We start from the raw sequence: 22867 nt of genomic DNA on the forward strand, positions 1-22867 counted from the left end.
TCTTTTGACATTCATTGAATCTTATCAATCACATGTTTAATCTCAGATTATGCTCTCACTTTTTGTGTCTGTGATGTCGATGATCACAAACGAGATATGAATGACAATGCAAACCCGCTTGACAATCTCGATGTCATTTATCATCTCACATTGATGTGTCGGTTAACCACACACACTCCATCAACAATGATAATTTTCGAGATGCTCATCATATCTCTTTATAGTCGTTATTAGTGTGTCGATTAACCACACACGCTCCACTAACGATATATAAAGCATGATATGCATTTTCATGGATTTCCATACTTTTCACATTTTTCCTAAAGTAACTAGAGTGAGATTTTATAAAGATAGTTTAGTTACTTTATATCATTATACTTATTAATGAGATTATGTCCTATCAAATCCGTTCGGCTAACGGCCCTCCACTATACAAGAGAGCGGTGGGTAAGAGTGAATACCCAATGTCGGTCATTTTATGGGCCGCTTCCTTAAACTCACCTTATAGTATGACTTCGTGAATGAGACATACTAGCGATTTGACTGACTTGTCTTATACATATAACTAGATTATGACACGCGTTAAACGCGGAGAACATAAATTAAATACATATTACATTAATAGGTGATATTGTCTTAGGTGAAATTTTAATAAAAAATGTTAGTTAGATTATTTTTAAACTTTTTGAACCAAACTTATTAAATAAAAATATTTAATATTTATATTAGAGTAATTTAGTTTTTTAATACAATAATTTTTAACATAAATGATCCATGTGATCTTTGTTTTATCACAACATGATGCGACTTCTTGATTAAAACATATTGTGTAGTAGCGTTATGAATTGACTTTGTCAGGTATACCAACCTCCATGGAGGCTTACATGACTCTTTTCATATTGTCCCTGTAAAACCAAAAGCAACAATAAGTTATTATATGTACCAGCAATATTAAATTCTGCAAAAAAATTCGATAAAGATTACAGTTTAAGTGCATTGTCATAACCATAAACATCAAATTCAGATATTTTAATTTGGTAAATTTATAAACTACTTTTTCCTTATAAGAATTAAAATATGATTTTTCAGGCTACACCCGATCACATATACATATCTTCTAATCAAAGAAATTATTACAAGAAAAAAAACATGTTATGAACAAAAATATAATATTAATTTCATAATTTACCAAATGTTAACACTAATAAATAATAATGACTTTTCACAAATTTTGCATTTTGATCACTGCATCCAACTAACAAATGAAATTCAGTTTAGAGGATTGATTCAAGAAGTGCATCCATGACTTTTTGTAGCCAAATTTGGGGAAATGCTAAGATCTACCAAGATATGAAGGAATGGTCTATGAGGCTACAAATGGTTTCTGGAGGGCAATACAAATTCAAAATCGTTAGCATATATTTTTAATACCTGCTTCAATTATTAAATTTAGATCAAACTTGTCAAAATCAAATTACAAAAGAAAAAAAAAACTGAAATATAACCTAGCAATCAAACAACATATTTTTCATACAAATAAATATCACAAATCCACAATTTATACTTTATATAATATTCTTATTGTTGTGACACACATGTATATCAAAAATAAGAGAAATAACTTTAGAGAACGAATGTTGATAGAGTGATCATTCATTGAAAACGTAGCAGAATTATTCATAGAGCCGCTAGGATTCTTCTATAGACCGCTAGAAGATCTATATAGTGACAACCGGTATGACTTCTATGAGAACGCACCATTTAAAGTAACAGATTTGATTAATGTAAGTGAAAAATCATTTGGAATACTTACCAATTGTGATTGTTTCTACTTGAATGTGAACATTAACATTCCTGTAGAGAAATAGAACTTCAAATTAATCATACATAGTCAAATCAACAAACATGACAACACAAAAAGAAGCCTAAATTGATATATAACCAATTAGGTTTTGTTGAACAACTTTTTCAATTTATCAAAATTTTATTTTATTACAAACCTACATGAGTAATCAATAATCTTAAGCAAGTGAAAGAAGTAATTGTTAATTTAAAGCTAGTGAAAAATACAATATTGTGAAATTGCTTATAATTTGCATGTTTGCTTATTGTCCTGGAGGTACCCAACCACTTGGACATGTATTATTATTTGATTAATTAGTGCATTAATTACATTATAGAATATGAAATTTAACAATTGTTCAAATTCATTTACACTTGATTTATTAATAGAAAATTGACAAATTTATAGTCATAAAAGTATGCTTAATTCAACAATTTTTTTTATCAAAATTAGTAGAAAACCGAGTTTCTTGAAGAAACAAATCAAATACACAAAAACGATATAAATAAAAAACAAAGAATTGAGCAAAGAACATTTGAAGATCATGTCAGAAAGGTATGACCAATATGATCTTTTTGGCACTTTTCAATATAGTCATGGTTAATGTTTTCTCATCTTCAAGATGATAAGTACAAGTGAGTAGAGAAAACAAATTTATAAGCATAAAAATATGCTTAATTCAACAAATTTGTTATCAAAGTTAATGGAAAATATATTTTTTTCAAAATACTCAATTATTAAGTATGTAGGATATTATCACTAAGGTATTTAGAGTTTTGCATCCTCCTCAAGCTTCAATACAAACATCAACTAATGCTCATCATTTTCAAGTAAAATTCTCTGCAATTTAAACTTAAATATAGTAAATATAATCTATAACATTATAAAAAAGGGTAAGTTTAAGAATAAATACATACAATTATTGAGTTAGATAGTTGGAAATCGAGCAATTGTAATTTAACATATATCAAACCGATTATTACTTTCAAAACTTGAGGTATTTACTATATTAATAAGATTTAAATTCAAAATGACTGTTTTTCCCTTGATAAATTTTGGTACCATAGATCTACATTGAAAATGAAATAGAATAATTATGAAGATATATCATGTTGATTTGCAAACATATAGGATGGTCAGTGCATAAATTACGACTTTAAATTTGGAGAGGATTTGAATTTTGAATTTTATTTTAGGGATAGAGGAAATTGGTGAAGGTTTGAGCGGAAACGATAATAGACAACGTGTTTGACCAAACATTGGTCAATATGACATAAGCAATTTGATCTAAGGGTGGAAAATGTATAAGTAAAACACAATCAAAAGTCTTTATTGTTTTAGATGATGGAATAAAATTTCTCTTTTAAACATAGATGTCAATCTTCTATTTAGTAATGTAAATGTCTTAGTGTTCGTCTCTCTCTAGCATCATTGTAATGAGTTTTATTATTTAATTCTATAAAATTGTATGATATCATTAATATCTAAAAATAATTATATTTCAATGGTAAATATTACTAATAAATTTATAAATAATTTCACAAGAAATATAAATAATTGTTTTATAACGGTTAAAAGATTTATAAAAGTTTACAATTTTCTAAAAAGTGGTAGTTTTCTAATATTTATATTAAGGTTGTAATGAATAACATTGTAACAATGCTGAAATATTCACATTCAAACGAAATAATAGAGTAAAATATGATTAAATTTCTCAATTCATCTGAATTTAAACCTAAAAAGAAAATAGATGAATAATTCAACATTTCATAAAACCCAAAATATATTCAACTGATCAAAATTCTAACCCAAAAACGAATAGTATGAAATAAAGTCATCAAAAATCAAACCCCAGAACCAAATAGTATGTAAACAAAATATGAAATGAATAATATTCAAATCACTCAACTACTCAAACAAAATCATGAAAATAAGATATTATTTATCTTGCTTTGGAATTAACAGTTTTGGCTTGCTTTCTCTAGAAGTACGATTTGTCATTGATGTTGATGGTCGTTTGTTTGAGGACATGGTTGTCAGATTATCAACATCGTAAACATCTTACCAGTTGCGTTTTAATTCTTCATGTCCATACATTTTTTTTAAAGGATGTCCACTTAGTTAATGGACTTGTTGTAGTGTTTTTTATCAAGATTCGAAGCGGGTGTGGTGTTATCACCAGTAAACGAAACAACATCCTAAATGTAGAAAATAAATTCATATGTCAATCTAAAAGTTAATAATATTTTAAGGTTTTTAAAATATTAGATTTAGTTATATTATATTTTGAAACCTTCGAATTTAATGTGTATTGAGATCCGACTTTTGCCAATAAAACATTAAACAAATTGGATTTTGGCGCCTACATTTGTAGTACATAGAAATATGTTAGTTGGTCAACTGAAGTATAAAAAACAAAATTCAATAAGTGTAATGTTTGTAGTATTCTTCATAAAATAATGTTTCCTGTTCGATGTTAATTTTTTTTCCAATTCAACAATGATTGTATTATCAACAATGAAGTTTGAGATCGTATAATCATCAACTTTGTTCTTCAAATTATAATGTGAAATTTGAATTTAAACACCAACTTTTTATCGAAAAGTACATTCAAAGCAAATGGATAAATCTCCATATTACCCTCCTAAAAAATAGTTATAGAAATAGATAGACAAAAGGTAAAAAATTAGTTTTATATAAATGAAGTTAATATCGATAACCTCATTAAACTTTTGAAGCAACTCTTGTGCAGTTTTTCTAGAAGTTTCTTTGTTTCACGATCAAATAATATAAGTGACACCACACCAGTAACGTCTTGTACTTGAATGTCGATTTTGAAACTAAAGCCATTGATATAAACAAATACAGTAATATAAAATTAGAAAATTTAACTAAAGAGTATAATAATATGTATAAAAGAATTATTGAAGAACTTAGAACAAGATATATGTATTTGTTTATGCAAGTTGAAGTGTAACAACAAAAAACTTATTCATCTTGCTTTTGGTCCGTTCCACGAGTTTTGCCATCATACGTTAAAACGACTTTTATGGCTTTCTCTTGACAAACATGGGTCAGCATATTAAAAAAAATTAATATAAAGGATATAATTTTGTTTCTATAACTAAATGAATGAAACTAATATACTAAAAGTATATTGATTAATTTTTTCATGACCTCTCAACAGAAATATAGTAATAACAAGTAATAAGAACAAAGTAAATATAAGAAATTGTAGAAGAAGGAGAAAAGAGTAAAGAAAGAACCTATAAAAAAATTATAGATTAAGACCGTTAAAGAAGAGCATTGTAAATCATACAATTCAATTCAAAATCGTAAGAAGAACAACTTCAATGTAATCGTATATATAGGTTGTTTTTCAATAAGGAAATCATTATCTTTAAAAAAAATGGGATCCTAAAATATTATCTTGGAGATTTTCGGTTATTCATCTAGAAAAAAATGATATTATTTATATTGAATCAAAATTTCAAATTAATTGACTTGCTTAATTGATGAGTTTTAAATTCAAAACGATTATCTCAAATTGATTTATTTTACGTGGGATATACTGGGAGATAAACTATAAATAATATTGAATTTATTTTTGAATCTTAAATATTTCGCTAATTTAATAGGATTAGACTAGATTTTATAGGTTAATGACCAAATTACTGATATGCTTATTTAATAAGTTTTTTCAAAAAAAATAAAAAATAAAATTTAAACGAGTTTGAATTTTGAAGCCAAGAGTTATAAATAAGAGAGTTAAATTAGGAACAATATTAATTAGAGAAACTAATATCTCATATATAAATAGAATGCTATGGTATAATTGATAATGTAATTATTGAATTTAAATATTCTATAATTATTAAAGATTCTATAATTAAATATAATTGTGTTTGAATTTTATTTGAAGAAGATGATGTCATCAATCTAATCTAATGGTGTAAAACATAGGATTGAAATGCAATCAAGGGTCCTGATTGCTTTATTGGTGAATTAAGGGTTCTGTTTTAGTAATATTTAGAGATACATTAATATTTTAATTATAGTATAAGATGTATTTTAATATTTTTCAAAAATACTAGGTTTAAGTTTAAATTTTCAAATTTAGTAAGGAATTTATTTAATTTAAAAACAAACCAATTTTGATTTAATATTTATCTTTTAATTAAACAATTAATTAAATTAATTAAATCATTATGGATTAAATAATTATTTACAATCAATCAACTAATAAAATAATTCAAATTTAATCCTAATCTTGAGCCTTCTAATTTTCGAAAAAAGCTAGGGTTTACTAGGTTTTAATTGTTCAAATTTTAAGGCTCTTAAAATAACAAATAAGGAAACAAGGCAAACCTTTTGAAAATTAGGCAAAAGAGCTAGGGTTTCTAAAACCCCTGTAAAATTAAGAAATATAGGGTGGAGGCTAGGGTTTCAAGAACCCGATCGAATTTTTGAAAATACCTCCTTAGGGTTTAGATTCTATAAACCCTAATTTTGATTTATATGTCGTTAGTGGAGCGTTCTCACTATGATTCTATAAACCTTAATTTTGATTTATACCTCCTTAAGGTTTAGATTCTATAAACCCTGATTTTGATTTATATAAACCCTATGGAGTTTTCGAAAATACCTCCTAACTTTATACAAGATCAATAAGAGCAATGACTCTGATACCACTGATGAGTTTTATATGTTACAACTAATCTATTTTGGTGGAAGATGTCACAACTAGGAATTCTATACCATGTAACAACAACAATGATAACATTTGTGAACCAAAAATGTGAAAGCATGTATGATGCTTATTCAATACCAACAAAATTTCCATCAAACACTCTATACAAACACTTCATATAGTCAACAAAGAATTGGAAACCCTATAAATCTCAGTTGAAGTCCACTATGGACTAGGATTTCCTTATTGGGCCCAATGGACCAATAAGCTTCCAATTTGACTATTTTGGGCTTAGGACCCTTAAATGGGCCCTAATTGGATCTATTTTCATTTATTTTAACATTTTGGGCCATAATGGGCCTAGAATGAAATAAAATACCCTAATGGACCTTATTGGGCCATAACTAACCTAATTAGCTTTAATGGGCTATAAAACGCATTATTTTTGACAAATTGGGCCGTAAACCATCATAAGAGCCCAATGGGCCGAAAATCATCAAAATGGGCCCATGATATGGAATTAAGCACCAAAGGCCCAAAATTCTATTCTTTCTTCACCCTCTCTCGGCCCAAGTTAAAAAAAAAAAAAAAATAGAAGGGGAAATGGAGGTTGACTTTGGAGGTGCCACTTCATTTTTGTTTAGAGGATAACTAGGCAATTATTCATCATATAACCAAGCACATCATGTTTCCATGCACTACACTCCCCCTCTCTTTTTCTTCTTCGGCCGAGAGTAAAAGGAAAAACGCACACACACCTTCAAACTTCTTTCAAACTCTCTCTAAATCTTCAAGAACATCTTTTTACCCTCCATCAAAATTTTCGAGATCTAGGGCATTTCAAGGAAGCTCTTCTACAAAATTCCTCATTCTAGGTAAGTTAAAGCTTAGATCCATGGTTTAGCTTCTTGAAATTGTTATAAATCTCCTTCTAACTCATGAAAGTTCATAATCATGCTTCTTAGAACCCATCTAAGCCAAAGTCTTCCCAAGAAGCTTTCTAGGGCCGAAAATAGCATCAAACTTCTTCCCTTTCTCCTTCAAATCAAAAAAAACAAGCAAAGGTGAGTTCATACCCCTCTATTTTCAGTTTTCATATGTTTTATGGGGGAGAATACAAGTAAAATGTGTAGATCTATGTGTATGCGTATGTTATGTGTGATTTCATGTGTTTATGTGATAAATATGTAACAAAAAGAATGGAAATCTCGAGATATATGGATCTAAGAGGAAGATAAACATGATCTAAGACATATTAAACTAAACAAGTTAAGAAAAATTACCCTCTAAGATTAAAACAAACATATTGCAACATAAAACTCATTTTTGGGCTATAATTGTCAAACAAACCAAAGTTGAGTGGGAAAATTGTTATTTACGGTTTCTTAAGGACTAAAAGGGTCAAAACTATAAAAATAAGTGTTTTTATAAATATCATACTCTATTGAAGGTTAGAAATAAAATTTAAGGCTTATTGGGCTAAATCTTGGGCTTTTCGGCCCATTAAGCCAAAACTTGCGAAAATTACAACTTTCAAGGGGTTGAAAGGGTAAAATTCTCAAAACGGGGGTTAAAAATGGTGAATAAAACAAATTTAAGGGTTAAAATGATGTAATTTCCAAACAAGGATCAAAATTGTAAACTTTTTGGATTTTGGGTCAAAATTGTAAAAGTTGCAAAAAGTGTGGGCTTTAACCGAAAAATACTTTTCTATAAGGGCTGAAACTACCAAAGAATAAGTTTTGAGCTAAAAATATCACTTGAACAAGTCTTTGGGTCAAAAGTTTCAAGAAAATGGTTTAAGGACTTAAAATGTCTTTTTATATATAAAAGGACAAAAATTGTCAATTTTACCAAATAAGGGCCGAAAGGGGTTCAAACCAAGATTTTTGAGTCAATTATTTTATTTTAAGATATTTGAGTTAAAATAAAAATACCAAACTACAATTCATGAAAATGGAAAGATGAAAATACGTATAATTCCAACATCGTTAAAAATAACCGACCGGACTTATTCCGGTTCGAAATTAATAATCACCCAATCAAACTATACTTAAAACAAGTAAACATTCAAATCTTTGGGCTTGAAAGTTCCAATCATGTTTGTTGGGCCTTTGTGACCCATTAACATGATTTTTGGGCCCAAGGGATAACAATAAATGTTATTGGGCCTTCTATGACCCAATTTCATATTTAAGGGACCCTCAATGGCTTTTAAGTGCTATTGGGCCTTAGTGGCCCATTAGCATTACTAGTAAGGTCCAAGTGAATCAAATGCGAAATGGGCCATCGTGCTCTTAGTATAACCAATAGCCATAAATAATACGCGGGAATAGTAGGATATTGTAATCCTCTTCTCCTCGTTTATTAGGCCTATCGTCAATCCAAGTAAACAAATACGGGTCGATAATCAATAGTAATCAAAATCAATTGAGATTTAGTGAGTAATAACGGGTGGCACCAACGTGTATCGGTCGTAGTCTGTAGTTATAATCAAAATCTCCTGGAGGGAGAGCGAGAGTTTATGTATAGATCTATACGGGGGTGACTCCCCCACACCTCAGTTGTTCGCTACAGTTAGACTCGAGCAGTCTAGGGTGACAAAATCTTAAGATAAATTTCGGCGTTCACCAGAGTTCCAAGACAGACGAATTAGTCATTATCATGCATGGTTATAACGACTCACATAAATAAATCCAATAAAAATCAAGTAATCAAGGCAAATAAAAAATCATTCAAGTGATGGAATAACAATTCGAACAGTTATATGATTTTTTTATTGTCGGAAAACATCGGGTTTTCCGGGGAAATTCAACATTTTTCACTGGTACTTTTAATACGAAGCTTTTCAACTATACACGTCTGGAAATCATCATGCATATAATTACGGATCTTCACACTTTTATATAAATAATGGTCTTTTCAGAAAATATCGGATTTTCTGGGTTGTTTTCTTTCAAACTACACAAAACATTTTTCATATCAAACCTGCTTATGAACTCACCAACATTCCATATGTTGACCATTTTCAAAATAACTTGTATTCTCAGGTAACAGGTAAGATGAGGAGTAGTACCAAGTATGTTAGGGTGTTGTGCTTTTGAAAACTATCAAACACTTTATGTTATGGATTTATAATGTTAAAACAATGTACTTGATGTGAACAATGTCAGTTGTAATATATTGATGCATGGTGATGTTTATGTTATGATTCGTGTATATTCATTGTGATGATATTCAATTTAAGTCACGCAATCCCTCGGACGTTTCCGTCGTCTAGTTCGGGGGTGTGACAGAAAAACATAAACCCTAAGTTCACATGCATTCTAAAGGATCTACGTTCTCACCATGATTTGCAAACAAATATTGAATATCAAGAACCCTAAAAGTACATTGTGAAGGGTTTTAGCCATAAGAACATCCTATGTGCTCATACAAACCCTAATGCTTGGATCTAGGTTTCTCTATTGTACATGCAATTCATCCAAGACTATAAACCCTAGATCTAGTATATGATAATCAATATAACATATGAATTAGGGTTTAGATCATACCTTGATTGTTATGTAGCAATAACAATCTCAAATCCTCCTTGTAATGACTTTAGAAAGCTTAGAGTCACAAATGTCACTCCTCTAATGGTTCACAAACACCAATAGCAAGAGGATGAAGAAGAGAAGAGAAGGAGGCTGCCCAAAACATGTAGAAACCCTAATCAACAAGTGCACCACGTTTTGAGCCATAAGGGTCCTTTAAATAGAGAGGCTATTAGGGTTATCTAACAAGGAAACCCTAATTTGGATGCTTAAGCCCTAAGCAACCCGTGAACCCTTCTTTAATAAGCCTTGGACGATTTCTAATGGGTTTCCCCGAATTCGTCCAACCTTATATTATAAGGTAATCCATAGCCCAATTGCAATTATCTTATAATTACAATTCCAGTCCCTTAAGTTTAATTAATCTCTTTTAGTCACAAAATTAATTATCAATTAATTCTTGACCAATATTAATTAAACAATATGATTTCTCCTTTAATATATTATTCTAATAATATATTAATAAATCATATTTAATCCTTTCTCTCCATAATTCATCCTATCAAGTTGCTTTGGTGAAGGCAACCCAAAAGGACCATGCACCATCGGGTCAAGTACATACCAAAATAGTTATGGACTTAGACACTAATCCAACACATTGCTATTTTCGAAATTAGTAAAGGGTTATTAGAAACTTCATACCTTAGTTTATTATAGCAAATAAAGTAGTAATCCTTCCTTATTGGTCTTCAGAAAGCAAGCACCATAAGTCCCGTGCCTCTAATGACTCACATCCAAACCCTAGCAAATTGGAGGCTAAAGAGGATGGAGGAGGAGGAAGAGAATTTTCGAAATTCTCTTTGGAACGAGATGAATTTCGAAAATCATAACCCAATGGGCTTTATATAGGTGATAGGAAGGCTAAGGATAAACCAAATTCCTTTTAGATAACCCTAATCATTTTGCTTTCCTCCTAAGACATCTAAGTTTCCTCAGAGCCCAAGAAAAGCTCTAGAAAGCCTCTAGAACTCCTATATAACCGCCCCCTTATGGTAGGCTCTAGAATTGCTCAATGCTCAACTTTTAAACATTGTCACCTTTAGTCCTTCTATTTTTAATTAATTCAGTTAATCCCAAAATTAATTCAAATTAATTTTTGATTAATTTTTAATTAACCAATACTATTTCTAATTAATTTATTAACCAAATAATTTCTAATCAATTTATCAATCATATAACAACTTAATAAATCAGTCTCTCTCTCTCCAAAAAACATTTCAGTCCATTACTAGGTTTGATGGAAACCCAAAAAGACTTTGCTAATAATCCATAATTATACCAATTTAGATATTGGCTTAGACATATAATCCGACATTTTATGGGTCATAATCTTCTCTCTTGGTCTTCAAAGAGACAAGGTACCATCTCCGGGTCAAGTACCGAGGCTGAGTATCAGGGCGTTGCAAATGCGGTTGTCAAGACATGTTGGCTTTGCGACCTTCTTCGTGAACTTCACTATCCACCTCTTTCTGCTATGGTTTTGTACTATGACAACGTCAACGTCATATATTTTTCCACCAATATGGTTCAACATCAAAGCACCAAAGACATAGAGATTGATATTCACTTTGTAAGAGACAAAATGGCTATGGGTCAAGATCGAGTTTTACACGTCTCTTCTTGATCTCAATATGCTGATATCTTCACCAAATGGCTTCACCTGTCTTTATTTCTTGACATCAGATCCAGTCTAAACGTCCGCTTAGACCTCCTGTTCGGACTGCAGATGGATGTTAAATGTATATATTTGTATATGTTATATTTATGTTGTATTTCCTTTTTTTTGTGGCCCATGTATAGTTAGCCCACATTATAGCCTTTAACTCTTGTATTATTTAATTGGTGGAATGTAATTTGTGAATTCATGGGAAAATCTTTTGTCAACAACAAAGGAGTTCTATGCGGGTGAAGAAGAAGCAACAGTTACAATTTATATATATATATATATATATATATATATATATATATATATATATATATATATATATATATATATATATATATGTATGTATAGGGTTATATATAGGGTTAGGATTAAATGTGAATTCCATATATTGTGTGAATGTATGACTAAATATAGAGCGTCCGATTGAAACAATCTATGGTCTTACATTCAGTGGCATGATCGTAAATATATGGAACTTAAATAATCAATTTTTAAAACTAAACTCAACATAAGGAAGATGCCTTATTTATCTTCCGAATTTTATGGGTATTAAATTAAATACTTAATATGCCTTATTTATGGATATTAAATAATTTAAATTTTCAACAAACATTATTATCGATATTTAAATTGGTTGTATTAAAAAAACGTAGGGTCACTTTATTTTCAAGAGACTTCATTCAATATATTATTTTTATAGTTAAGCGTTCTTGAAGAATACATGTCCATTTAAGAGAATCTTTTGAGACATGAACATTCTTATAGAATTGGATTGCATATATTATAAATAATAACAATTGACACAAAAATAACAGTTATTTAGAATACAAAATTGACACATTCTTTAAAGAATTCTTAATATAAATAAGAATGTAATTTTTTAATAGTCATATTCTTGTAAAAATAAAATACATTTTTCAGAATAATAGTTACATTCTAGAAAAAATAAAAGAAATTCTTGAAGAATATGAAAATAAATATAATTGGATAACGGACATTCTTGAAGAATAATATAACACTTTTGAAAAACTAAATTACATTCTTAAAGAATAACAACATCTTGAACCATCTATTGAAGAATAAAACCATTCTTTATGCAAATTTGTCAGGATACATTGTCATTTGTTGTAATTCTTGCACGAATACCCTATGATACAATTGTTGCATGTTGTTCTTTCAGGAATTTCCACTAACACATGCCTTCCTACACACCTGTTGTGCAACACATGTAGACAACAAGAGAATCATTGCTCAAACATAATTTTCTTTACTAAAAGATAAATGTTTGAGACAAAGAGGATTATTAAATTTATTTGAATCAACAACTTCTCGTTTCTGTTTGAAACAAAAAAAAAAAACAACTAAAATGTTTATATATTCATACCTAAACATAATAAAAAAAGAACAAACACATAAATATTTGATGAAAAATCAAAATTCATATTGTAAATTGTGTACGATGCATTCCTACTCCACTTACTGATAAAGTATAAAAGAAATAGTACCACGGTTTAACCTTCTTGGTAAATTGAACTTTTACCATCACTTCTTATTACTCCACATAATCGAGAGATTAAAATATGAGGCAAATGGTTCCATGACATAAAAACGAGTCTGTTATGTTATTGATGAAAACAAATAATATATTACAAAAATGTGGTTTTAAACCCTAACTACCTTATTCAGTTGAATGTTGTAGCAGAAAACAAATATAATAAATGATCCCAAATGAAAGACGACCAAAACAACTTTGGTTCTTCATACAACAACTTCAATAATTGATCAAGAACTATTAGACTAACATTTTAACTAGGTCTGTTCCTCGTTCCCATCTGCGGCTGCATGCACAAAGCAAAAAAATAAATATCGAATAAGAAAAAAAGGTATTAATGCCCTTCTTGAATCTAATCGCCCCCCAAATTCCAAACCCAACATCTTACCAAAAACCCTAAATAAAGGGGATTATAGAGAGAATGATTGACACACCTGATCTAACACCTTCATCTACAAATGAGTTTTCAAAATAAAAGCAACAGATCTTTCAATGCCAACTGAATAGGGGAAGTGAAATCTTGGTTGGCTTCTAATTGGATGCCAATGGAAAAGATAATGTCCCTGATTTTGAGTATACCCTTCACAAAATTTCGCATTTACATATTCTGGGCATAATTTCACAAGCCAAAATGTAAGTTGTAACCATAATTTTGAAGAAAAAATAAAGGTATGTTTTTTCTGCTACGCGATTACCCCTACACATTTAATCGATCAAGGAAAAAAACAAGGTCACTTCTTCTTGTTGTGCAATTACTCCTTAGTCCTTCCCTTCAATTGATCACCGAAGCAACATGAATCTCACCGAAGCAACATGAATATGGTCCTTTTATGCATCAACGACTGTAAAAACTTATTAGAGAAAATCATCTTCTTTAAAAAAGAAGGTATCATGCTTGGAAAAAGTTGTTGACGTTTGACATAAAGAGATAAGAGACGAGATAAATTTGGGTAGTAATTAACTAGTTACATAATTTAATGGATTTAGGTAAATATGATTAATTAATTATTCAGTTAAATTATCATTATTTCTTTTTCAAATGATTGGTTGTCATTGAGTAACACATTCACACAATATTTGTTTATATATAAATGATCATAACTCTCTCTCTCTCTCTCTATATATATATATATATATATATATATATATATATATATATATATGATGCAAAGTCATTCCGATGACCTGGCTTGAAGCTTCGAGGATCTCAATTGAAACCTGTAGTCGCACGCAGAGAAGCAATCAAGCAGATCACGTCAATCGTGTCTCGAGAGGGTGTTTCGACGGTTAAGTCAATGATGATAAGGGAACGAGGGTCTAAAAAAGTGAGTGGAAATGTGTGGGAGGTGAGAATGATGATCCATGTATGAATTGCCTCCACCCTTTTATAGTTATGGATATAGGCTGAATAGATTTTGCCAGGACACAGAAGCCAAGATTGATCCAACTGTCCCTTGACTGATCTTATAGAGTGTTGATTGATGGAGATGAAAATTCCCTTGTGATAACATCCTCTCTAATCACTTGGCTTGTGTGTGAACCAATATCAGCCCTTTATAGTTTTTTATTTTAATTATTTATTTATTTATTTATTATTATTATTATTATTATTATTATTATTATTATTATTATTATTATTATTATTATTATTATTATTATTATTATTACTACTTTAACAATATCAGCTTCGGGGCAAGGAGACGAAGGACCAACCTTACACCTTATTTTCGAGTTCAACTTAACGAGAAAAAAGAAAATAAATGGATGGAAGTGAGAGCAAGTAAAATAAATTAGTGTTCCCGAGTTTCATTAAGACCCCGCCCCAAGTTGTAGCAAAGAAAAGAAGAGAAGAGAAAAGAAAGTAAGGAGAGAAAAGAAGAGAAAAGAAAGGAAAATAAATCTGTCTTTTGTGCTCTCGCGTTGGAGAGAAATAGAAGGAAAGTTAAACATTTTTTTCTTTCTTTCTAAATCCTTCCAAATCGGAAGGAAAGTTAGGAGGGAAAGTGATCATTTCATTTCCCTCCACTTCCTTTCTTTAATGAAACTCGGGAACACCAATTTCTCTTACTTTCCTTTCACTTCCGCCAAATTCCTTTCTTTTCTCTCCTTAAGTTGAACTCGGGAGCAAGGTGTAAAGGAAGGAAGTGAAAGTAAATAGAATGGTCACTTTCCCTCCTAACTTTCCTTCAAATTTGGACGGATTTGGAGAGAAAGAACAAAACATTTAACTTTCTTTTCACTTCTCTCCGACTCGGGAACACGAAATACAAATTTATTTTCTTTTCCTTTCTATTCTTTTCTCTACTATTTTCTTTTCTTTTCTTTTCTCATATTTTCTTTTTCTTTGGAGTAAATTACACGAATGGTACCTATGGTTTGGGGTAATTTACGCGTTTGGTCCTAACTTATTTTTTTAACTCGGGAGGTCCCTACTATTTGTTTTTGTTACGCGCTTGGTCCCTACTGTTTGTTTTCGTTACACGTTTGGTCCTTGTCTTACCTAAAAAGACTCTTATTTGAATAGAAAAAAAAAATAAATTAGGAACCAAACACACAAATTACCATAGAACATAGTACCATCCGTGTAATTTACACTTTTCTTTAGGCCTGTCAAAACATGCCACGACACGACAAGAAAAAACGACACGAAACGAAATTGGGACGAAATTGAAATTCGAATTCGTGTTCGTGTCGTGTTCGTGTTAGGAAAAAAAATCACGACGTCGTGTCGTGTTCGTGTTAAAAAAACGGCACGAAATTAGCACGAAATTGGCACGAAAGTAACACGACTCAAACACGATTAAAAGCCCACATATAACACGACAATAAAAACGAGTTTGACACGAGATACAACCGACTTACGCTTTTATTAAATAATATATTTGAATATATATATATATATATATATATATATATATATACACTAGCCGTCTACCCGCGCAAAGCGGTGGGGCACGTGAGTTCTTTCGGTGATATGTTTCCATTACAAAATTGTTATGTTAAAAAAAAGTACATGTTGAAGACAATATAATCAAACTATGGTGTTATTTGTTACATCATGCATCAAATAACCAATAAAAAGCAACCAGTCAAGACGACACAAAATATTAATCGTGCAATAGTTCTTTATACACCACATTTGCTGTATAAACCCCATCACCTTTTGAATTTTCGTTAGGCTTTACTAATACTTTTGTATTGCAACGTGAAACCCCTCTGGACAATGCAACATAAAGTTGTCCATGCGAGAATACTGGTTCTGGAAGATAGATACCTACATATGGAATTGTTTGTCCCTGAGCTTTATTGATTGTCATTGCAAAGCACAATCGAATAGGAAACTGTTTCCTCATTAGAGGATCGATGGTTGCTACTAATTGCTTGTAACTGGTATTGGTTTCATATCGATGGATGTGGATTCGCATATGAAATCAATTGTGTTCGCATCTATGAAATCAGTTCGCATATGACATCAATTGAGTTCGCATTTGGTTTTGTGGGTCAAAACAGTTCGCATAAGAAGTTCACGATTTGTTTGAGGTTAATTGATTTTGATTTCGCAAGCTTGGAGTCGGAGATCTGGATTGTGTTCGCATCTATAGAATGCGAGGAGAATTTAATGGTGATATTCAGTTCGCATTTGGTGACACAAGTACGTGGTTGATGATTTTTGGTTGGTTCGCATTTGAAATCAGTGGGTTTCGCATTTGGGTTCGTATCTGGGTTTCTCAAACAACTGAAATGCGAATATGAGACAACTGATTAATTTCTCAGTTAATGCGATGAAATGCGAATGAACTCAAAGACGGATGGGTGCCAAATGCGAAGTTTTTAATGTATAAATGCGAATTGGGGAAGAAAGCTTAGAGTTTCGCATTTGACACCTGATCTTTTCAAGAAATAATATAAGTGGTCCAACTTCGCAAAATGGGGTCATAAAAAGACAAAAGTGCAGAATTTTCATTTCGCATCCCTGTAGTCTTCGCAAAATGGAAAATTTTACCCAGTTTCGCATTTGGGGTAAATTTTTTTGAGAAATTGGAATATTTTCAAACTTTTTTTCTTAAAAAAAAACACATTGTCTTCGTCTAAGAGAGGGAGAAAAACGATTAGGGTTTATAAGGGAAATACTTCATGGCAGTGGGATTTATAGCAGGGTTTATAAGGTGGAGAGAACAAACACACGTCTGCTATGAGATATTTTAATCAGCTGCAAATGCAACATTTAAAGGATAATCGTATTAGGATGAAAAGGTTTTAAATTTTGAATGACCATGAAATTAGGATTTTGCTGAGAAATATAAGGAATCAAAACAAATTTAAAATTTAATATTATTTTATTAATGGTTGTTTGTAATATTAGCTTAATCATTTGTACGTCTTAAAAAAATAATATTATTATATTCAATCTATTTATAGAAATAATTAGATTTCTTTTATAAGTAGTAAAGATATATATATATATATATATATATATATATATATATATATATATATATATATATATATATATATATATATATATATATATATATATATATATACACGTTTAAGTGAAGCGTTTTTTGGTTTAATGACTTTATAAAGTTCCAATAAAAGTTCCCTCGGTTCATCTTCACTCTTCCGACTTCCGATTCATATTCCATCGACTCTTCAATCTCCATCTACGGACTACGGACTACGATTATTTATATATATATATATATATATATATATATATATATATATATATATATATATATATATATATATATATACATACATATATACGTTTAAGTGAAGCGTCTTTTGGTTTAATGACTTTATAAAGTTCCAATAAAAGTTCCCTCGGTTCATCTTCACTCTTCCGACTTCCGATTCATATTCCATCGACTCTTCAATCTCCATCTACGGACTACGGACTACGATTATATATATATATATATATATATATATATATATATATATATATATATATATATATATATATATACGTTTAAGTGAAGCGTCTTTTGGTTTAATGACTTTATAAAGTTCCAATAAAAGTTCCCTCGGTTCATCTTCACTCTTCCGACTTCCGAATCGACTCTTCAATCTCCATCTACGGACTACGGACTACGATTATAAATTTCAAGCGCAGATTGTTGTTCCTTGTTATCGATCAAACCCTAATTCGAGCACAAACACTGTAGAGCACATCGACAGACTTAGCTCTTCAGAAATCAGAAGTCATAACATATCGATTGGCCGATTCCTTCATCACAAGTTCACGGTATCGATCATAGCGACTGGGCGATTTCTATTTTTCTTCATCAATCGACAATCATCACGGTAATGTTTTTCATCCATCAAAATTCCTTACTTTGTGTTCCTTTTTAGTTTAGGTTATCGATCATATAGCTATATTTTCTGATTTTCTGCTTGATTTTTACTGCCATTATTATCGATCAAACCATTCTGTGATTCCTTGTTATCGATCAAACCCTAATTATCGGTCAAAATTTCTTGCTGTGTGATTTGCAATAAATCAGAACACACAGGAAGGAACAGAACCAAGCGTGACTTTTACAGCCATTATTGCTTTTACACTGATTATCCCCAAAATACCTTAAACCTTCTTTCCAAACTCAAGCTTAACATATTACCTTCTATCTACAAATTATGTGGTTGTGTTTTTTTCTCAAGAACATGTGGTTGTGTTTTTTTCTCAAGAACATGGATGCAACAGAACATGTTATTTCATTAACTGTTATTTATGCTTTGCATCTGTTATTTAAGCTTTGAATATGTTATTTCTTTCTGTTATTTCAGTAATGATTATCTTTTTCGTATAGATAATTATATGTATATGTGCATTGTGCAGCAGAACCAGTTATTTCATTAACTGTTATTTAAGATTTAAATCTGTTATTTCTTTCTGTTCAGATTTCTTTCTGTTATTTCTTTTTGTCCAGATAATATAGAACCTGTTATTTGTTTCTGTCCAGATAATATAGAACCAGTAGAACTTGGGTTTAGCAAAGAAAAGTTTTCTTTGCTAAACCTCTCGAAAGAAGGTTAACGATAATTGACAAATTTTAGGGAAATTCCTCAAATTTCAACTCTCTGACTCCCTACATCTGCCGGTCACCAAAAGCTTCATATGTTCCACGTTCTTTCCAAATCTTCTTCCCCATATTTCCGACAGATGAGTCACAGTGAATCACAATTTCCTTTCCGTGAAGCAGCTACACCATCTTCTTGCTATCTCTTCTGATATCAGGTATACTTTCTCAACTTTCTTATGTTTTCGTATTTTAAAATTGTTTCCCCATCTTCTTCCCCACATTTCAAACTTATGCGTTGCTGATCATCACAGCTCCCGTATCCCTCTCTAATAACGTCTGCATATTATCTCTACGTTTTTAAATCAGGTATGTGTTGATTACTCCTTGAATTCTATTTTGCCTTTATAAGTCATACCAACGATACTACCTGCTATAGTTACTACTGCATTCTAAGTCTATGAGTGTTGATTAGCATTACAGAAATTTGAAGAAACTCATAAAGCACACAAGGTGTTTGATAAAATGCCTGAAAAATAAAAGATTTTTTTTTGAAATCGTCGTTTGCTGATTTCGCTATGCCCTTCTCATCTTAACGAATAAAAAGGCGTGACAAAAGGTATGTTATTGAAACAAAATTAGAAGTAAACAATGAATCATCCACATATGTAAGGATAATGTTACATATGAACACCTGCACTTAAATATATACATATGAATCCCAAAATTTATTCCATAAATTATACTCCAATCTCATCAGAATAAACACATAAGCCCCTTTCTAAAAGGTTTAGAAACCCAAGTTCTACCAGTATCCAAAGGTTCAGTTAAAAATAGTTTTTTGCTCAAATGTAACTCATCGATTTCATCATCTAGATAATGCAATATTCATGTGCTTACACAGAGGGCTCCAACCACAGGGATTTAGTGTGGAGGAAGACAATGGAATTGGGAGATTCTTCTTCTTCTTCTTGTTGTTGTGAAGATGTGTTTGTTTCAATTCCTCGTGGTGGTCCTATATACATTGCAGACATGGTGGGTCCCCTCACTAGTGTTTCTCAATTCCAGTCATGCATTCAAGATCAACTCAAGGTACTAAATTCTTGAAACTAACTAACTTATAAATGAAATGAAGCAACAATAATTATGTTATTTTGCAGGATCTGAGAAAGGAGTTGTGCTTGGAATTGACTGAAGAACATCATCATGAAATTTCGTGAGTTGCTTTTCAACACTTTCACTCTTATTTTACTTAAATTAGTTTTCTATAAATCTCATCAAGGGTTTTTGTTTTGGTCTGGTTGTCTTTTATAGGGTTGATGAACTTAAAATCCTGAGTGAGGAGGAGTTGGTAGATATAGCATTCCAAGCATCACTCAAGGTATGATAATAATTTTTTTTTTTTTTTTTTGTATTATAAATAATAAATATTATTTTTTTGTAACACATGATGTTGTGAATTTTATTGCAGGATGGTAACTTGACAAAAGATCATTCACTTTCATCTGAAGATTGCTCTAATGGGTAAGAAAGGTGTCTCTAAAACCTTTTATACATCCACTTCTTACAAATATAAAATAAATGATGGATAGGATAAGTGATTCCGCCATTTTCAAATTGAATGATTGCAGAGTCCTTGATAACAGAAAGATGAATGGAAAGGTATCCAAGAAGATGAAAAGAGTGAAACAAAAGGAGACAACTCATGAAGTAAGGCTCTTGTTTATTCCATTCCTTCTCATTTCAGAATCCTTAATATTCCATCATGATTGATGAATACTTTTAAAAAAAAAAAATTAAAAAACTAAGATACCCTCATTTTGTAGTGAAAAAAATTTAAGAATTAAACCCTCATTTTGGTTGGTATGCATTTTCAGGAAGATTATATGGAAGAGGTGGAGAAAGTTGCTAGAATTAAACAAAAACAAGAAGAAGACAAATCAGCTGCAAGATTGCATTCTTTTAGGTATGTTTTTATTTATGGTAGAAAAAATTGATAAATTTATATTTATAATAATAATATTAATATGGTTTGAGTCAGTGGTGTTTCGGGACCCGTTGCATGTGTGACTCCCTCAGAGAAGAAAGAACGAATGTCATCCTTTAATTCTACAAGTTATTTGACACAACAGGTTTACCTTTATTTATTTATTTATTAACTCTTATCATTTATCAACTCCAACCATAATAGCCATATTTATCAGGTGAAATCATCAAGCACACGTGAACAAATACCAATACCTATAGATGATAATGAGATCCTTCTTTGCATAGAGGTCTATAATCACAAACGCTCATGGGTTAAGGTAAACATTAACAAAATTACAAAACAAACCTTCTCTTATAACATATCTTTGTAATTATTATAATGTTTTGGAATTTGGAATTTGTTTGTTTGTAGAATCAAGAAATTTTGGTTCTTGGACGCCAATTATTAACAGAACTGAGAGACAAAATATACTGTTTGACTGATGAAATTATGAAGTTAACCAAAAAGCATACTCCATCTGGATATTTCCTCATAGAAGTAACTAACTCTCTACATTCATAGTTTCATACTCATACATAAATATATTATTGGTAATTAATTATGTTTTTGTAATCGTAGGATATATTTTACAACGATTTAAGGAAAATAAACGCTGTAGACTACAGTAAACCCATACTCGATTGGATTAGAGAATCAAAGAAGATTGCATCAGAAAAATGGGAATCCATCATATCAGGTGAACTGCATCAGAAACAAAAGCAAATTTTAGGAAGTGGAAGTGGAATTGCTCCCAAGTTGCCTCGCTTCAAACCTCTTCCAATGCAAGCAACTCGTTTTTGTGACCTAAATTTCCGACTTGGAGCTGGCTATCTTTACTGTCATCAGGTATCAAAAATTAATCTCAACATGCTATTACATACATACATACATGACATAAATTCACATATGAGATGCGTGTATATGTATATGATAGGGTGATTGTAAGCATGTGATGGTGATACGAGACATGAGGGTGATAGATAGGAGGGAGGATGTACAGAATCGAGCTGCGTATCCCTTGATTATGTTTCAATCCAAGTTGCGATTCCAAAAGTGCTCGATCTGTAAGATCTACAAAGCGACGAAGGTCACTGTGGATGACAAGTATACTCCCGAGAATCCTTGCTTTTTCTGTGGGATTTGCTATTACATGCTTCACTATTCCAATAATCAACTCATATACAGTGACTTCAAGGTTTACGATTATATTCATGAATGAATCAGTCAGTACAGATTTGGATTTTTTCGGGTTGAGTCCGATCCAGTTTCTCACCAATCGGTTTTTACTTGGTTGACCCGATATTAATTAAGGTTGATAAGAAATTCAATTTCGTACATAACTTGACAAAAATGGAATTTCCGAATTTATCGATAAACTGGTAAGCCCAAGTGACAGTTGTTTAAAAGCCCAAAAGCTTTGAAGCCCAAGCTGATTTTAAATTAGAATTTAATTGCAGGATCGATGTCG

General features: G+C 30.9%; 1 protein-coding gene across 4 annotated transcripts; it reads left to right on the top strand.

Moving 5' to 3' along the window:
* The first annotated feature begins 18333 nt into the window (after nt 1-18333).
* Nucleotides 18334-22642, top strand: SRD2 (snRNA activating complex family protein). 4 transcript variants are annotated; one of them, XM_078991635.1, is made up of 15 exons: nt 18334-18657; nt 19314-19588; nt 19685-19739; nt 19846-19989; nt 20275-20462; nt 20531-20586; nt 20685-20751; nt 20842-20894; nt 21002-21080; nt 21248-21336; nt 21412-21502; nt 21575-21676; nt 21772-21897; nt 21979-22245; nt 22334-22642. In XM_078991635.1, exons 5-15 carry the CDS (start codon nt 20313-20315, stop codon nt 22616-22618), a joined length of 1365 nt encoding a protein of 454 aa, XP_078847761.1. In that variant the 5' UTR covers nt 18334-18657; nt 19314-19588; nt 19685-19739; nt 19846-19989; nt 20275-20312; the 3' UTR covers nt 22619-22642. The 4 variants fall into 4 exon arrangements, with proteins under 4 accessions (XP_078847761.1, XP_078847760.1, XP_078847763.1 ...); XM_078991634.1 differs by lacking the exon at nt 19846-19989; XM_078991637.1 differs by lacking the exon at nt 19846-19989 and having other exon boundaries at nt 20291-20462.
* The last annotated feature ends 225 nt before the right edge of the window (nt 22643-22867 follow it).

The sequence above is a fragment of the Lactuca saligna genome, chromosome 4 (genome assembly GCF_052625555.1).
Source record: "Lactuca saligna cultivar CGN05327 chromosome 4, ASM5262555v1, whole genome shotgun sequence".
Classification (NCBI taxonomy): Eukaryota; Viridiplantae; Streptophyta; class Magnoliopsida; order Asterales; family Asteraceae; genus Lactuca; species Lactuca saligna.

Bases quoted from the DNA above. Each gene is read 5' to 3' on its own strand.
- SRD2 (XM_078991635.1), top strand. From the start codon at position 20,313: ATGGAATTGGGAGATTCTTCTTCTTCTTCTTGTTGTTGTGAAGATGTG. The intron at 20,752-20,841 runs GTATGATAATAA...ATTTTATTGCAG, and splicing joins CATTCCAAGCATCACTCAAG to GATGGTAACTTGACAAAAGA. The intron at 21,337-21,411 runs GTATGTTTTTAT...GGTTTGAGTCAG, and splicing joins GCAAGATTGCATTCTTTTAG to TGGTGTTTCGGGACCCGTTG.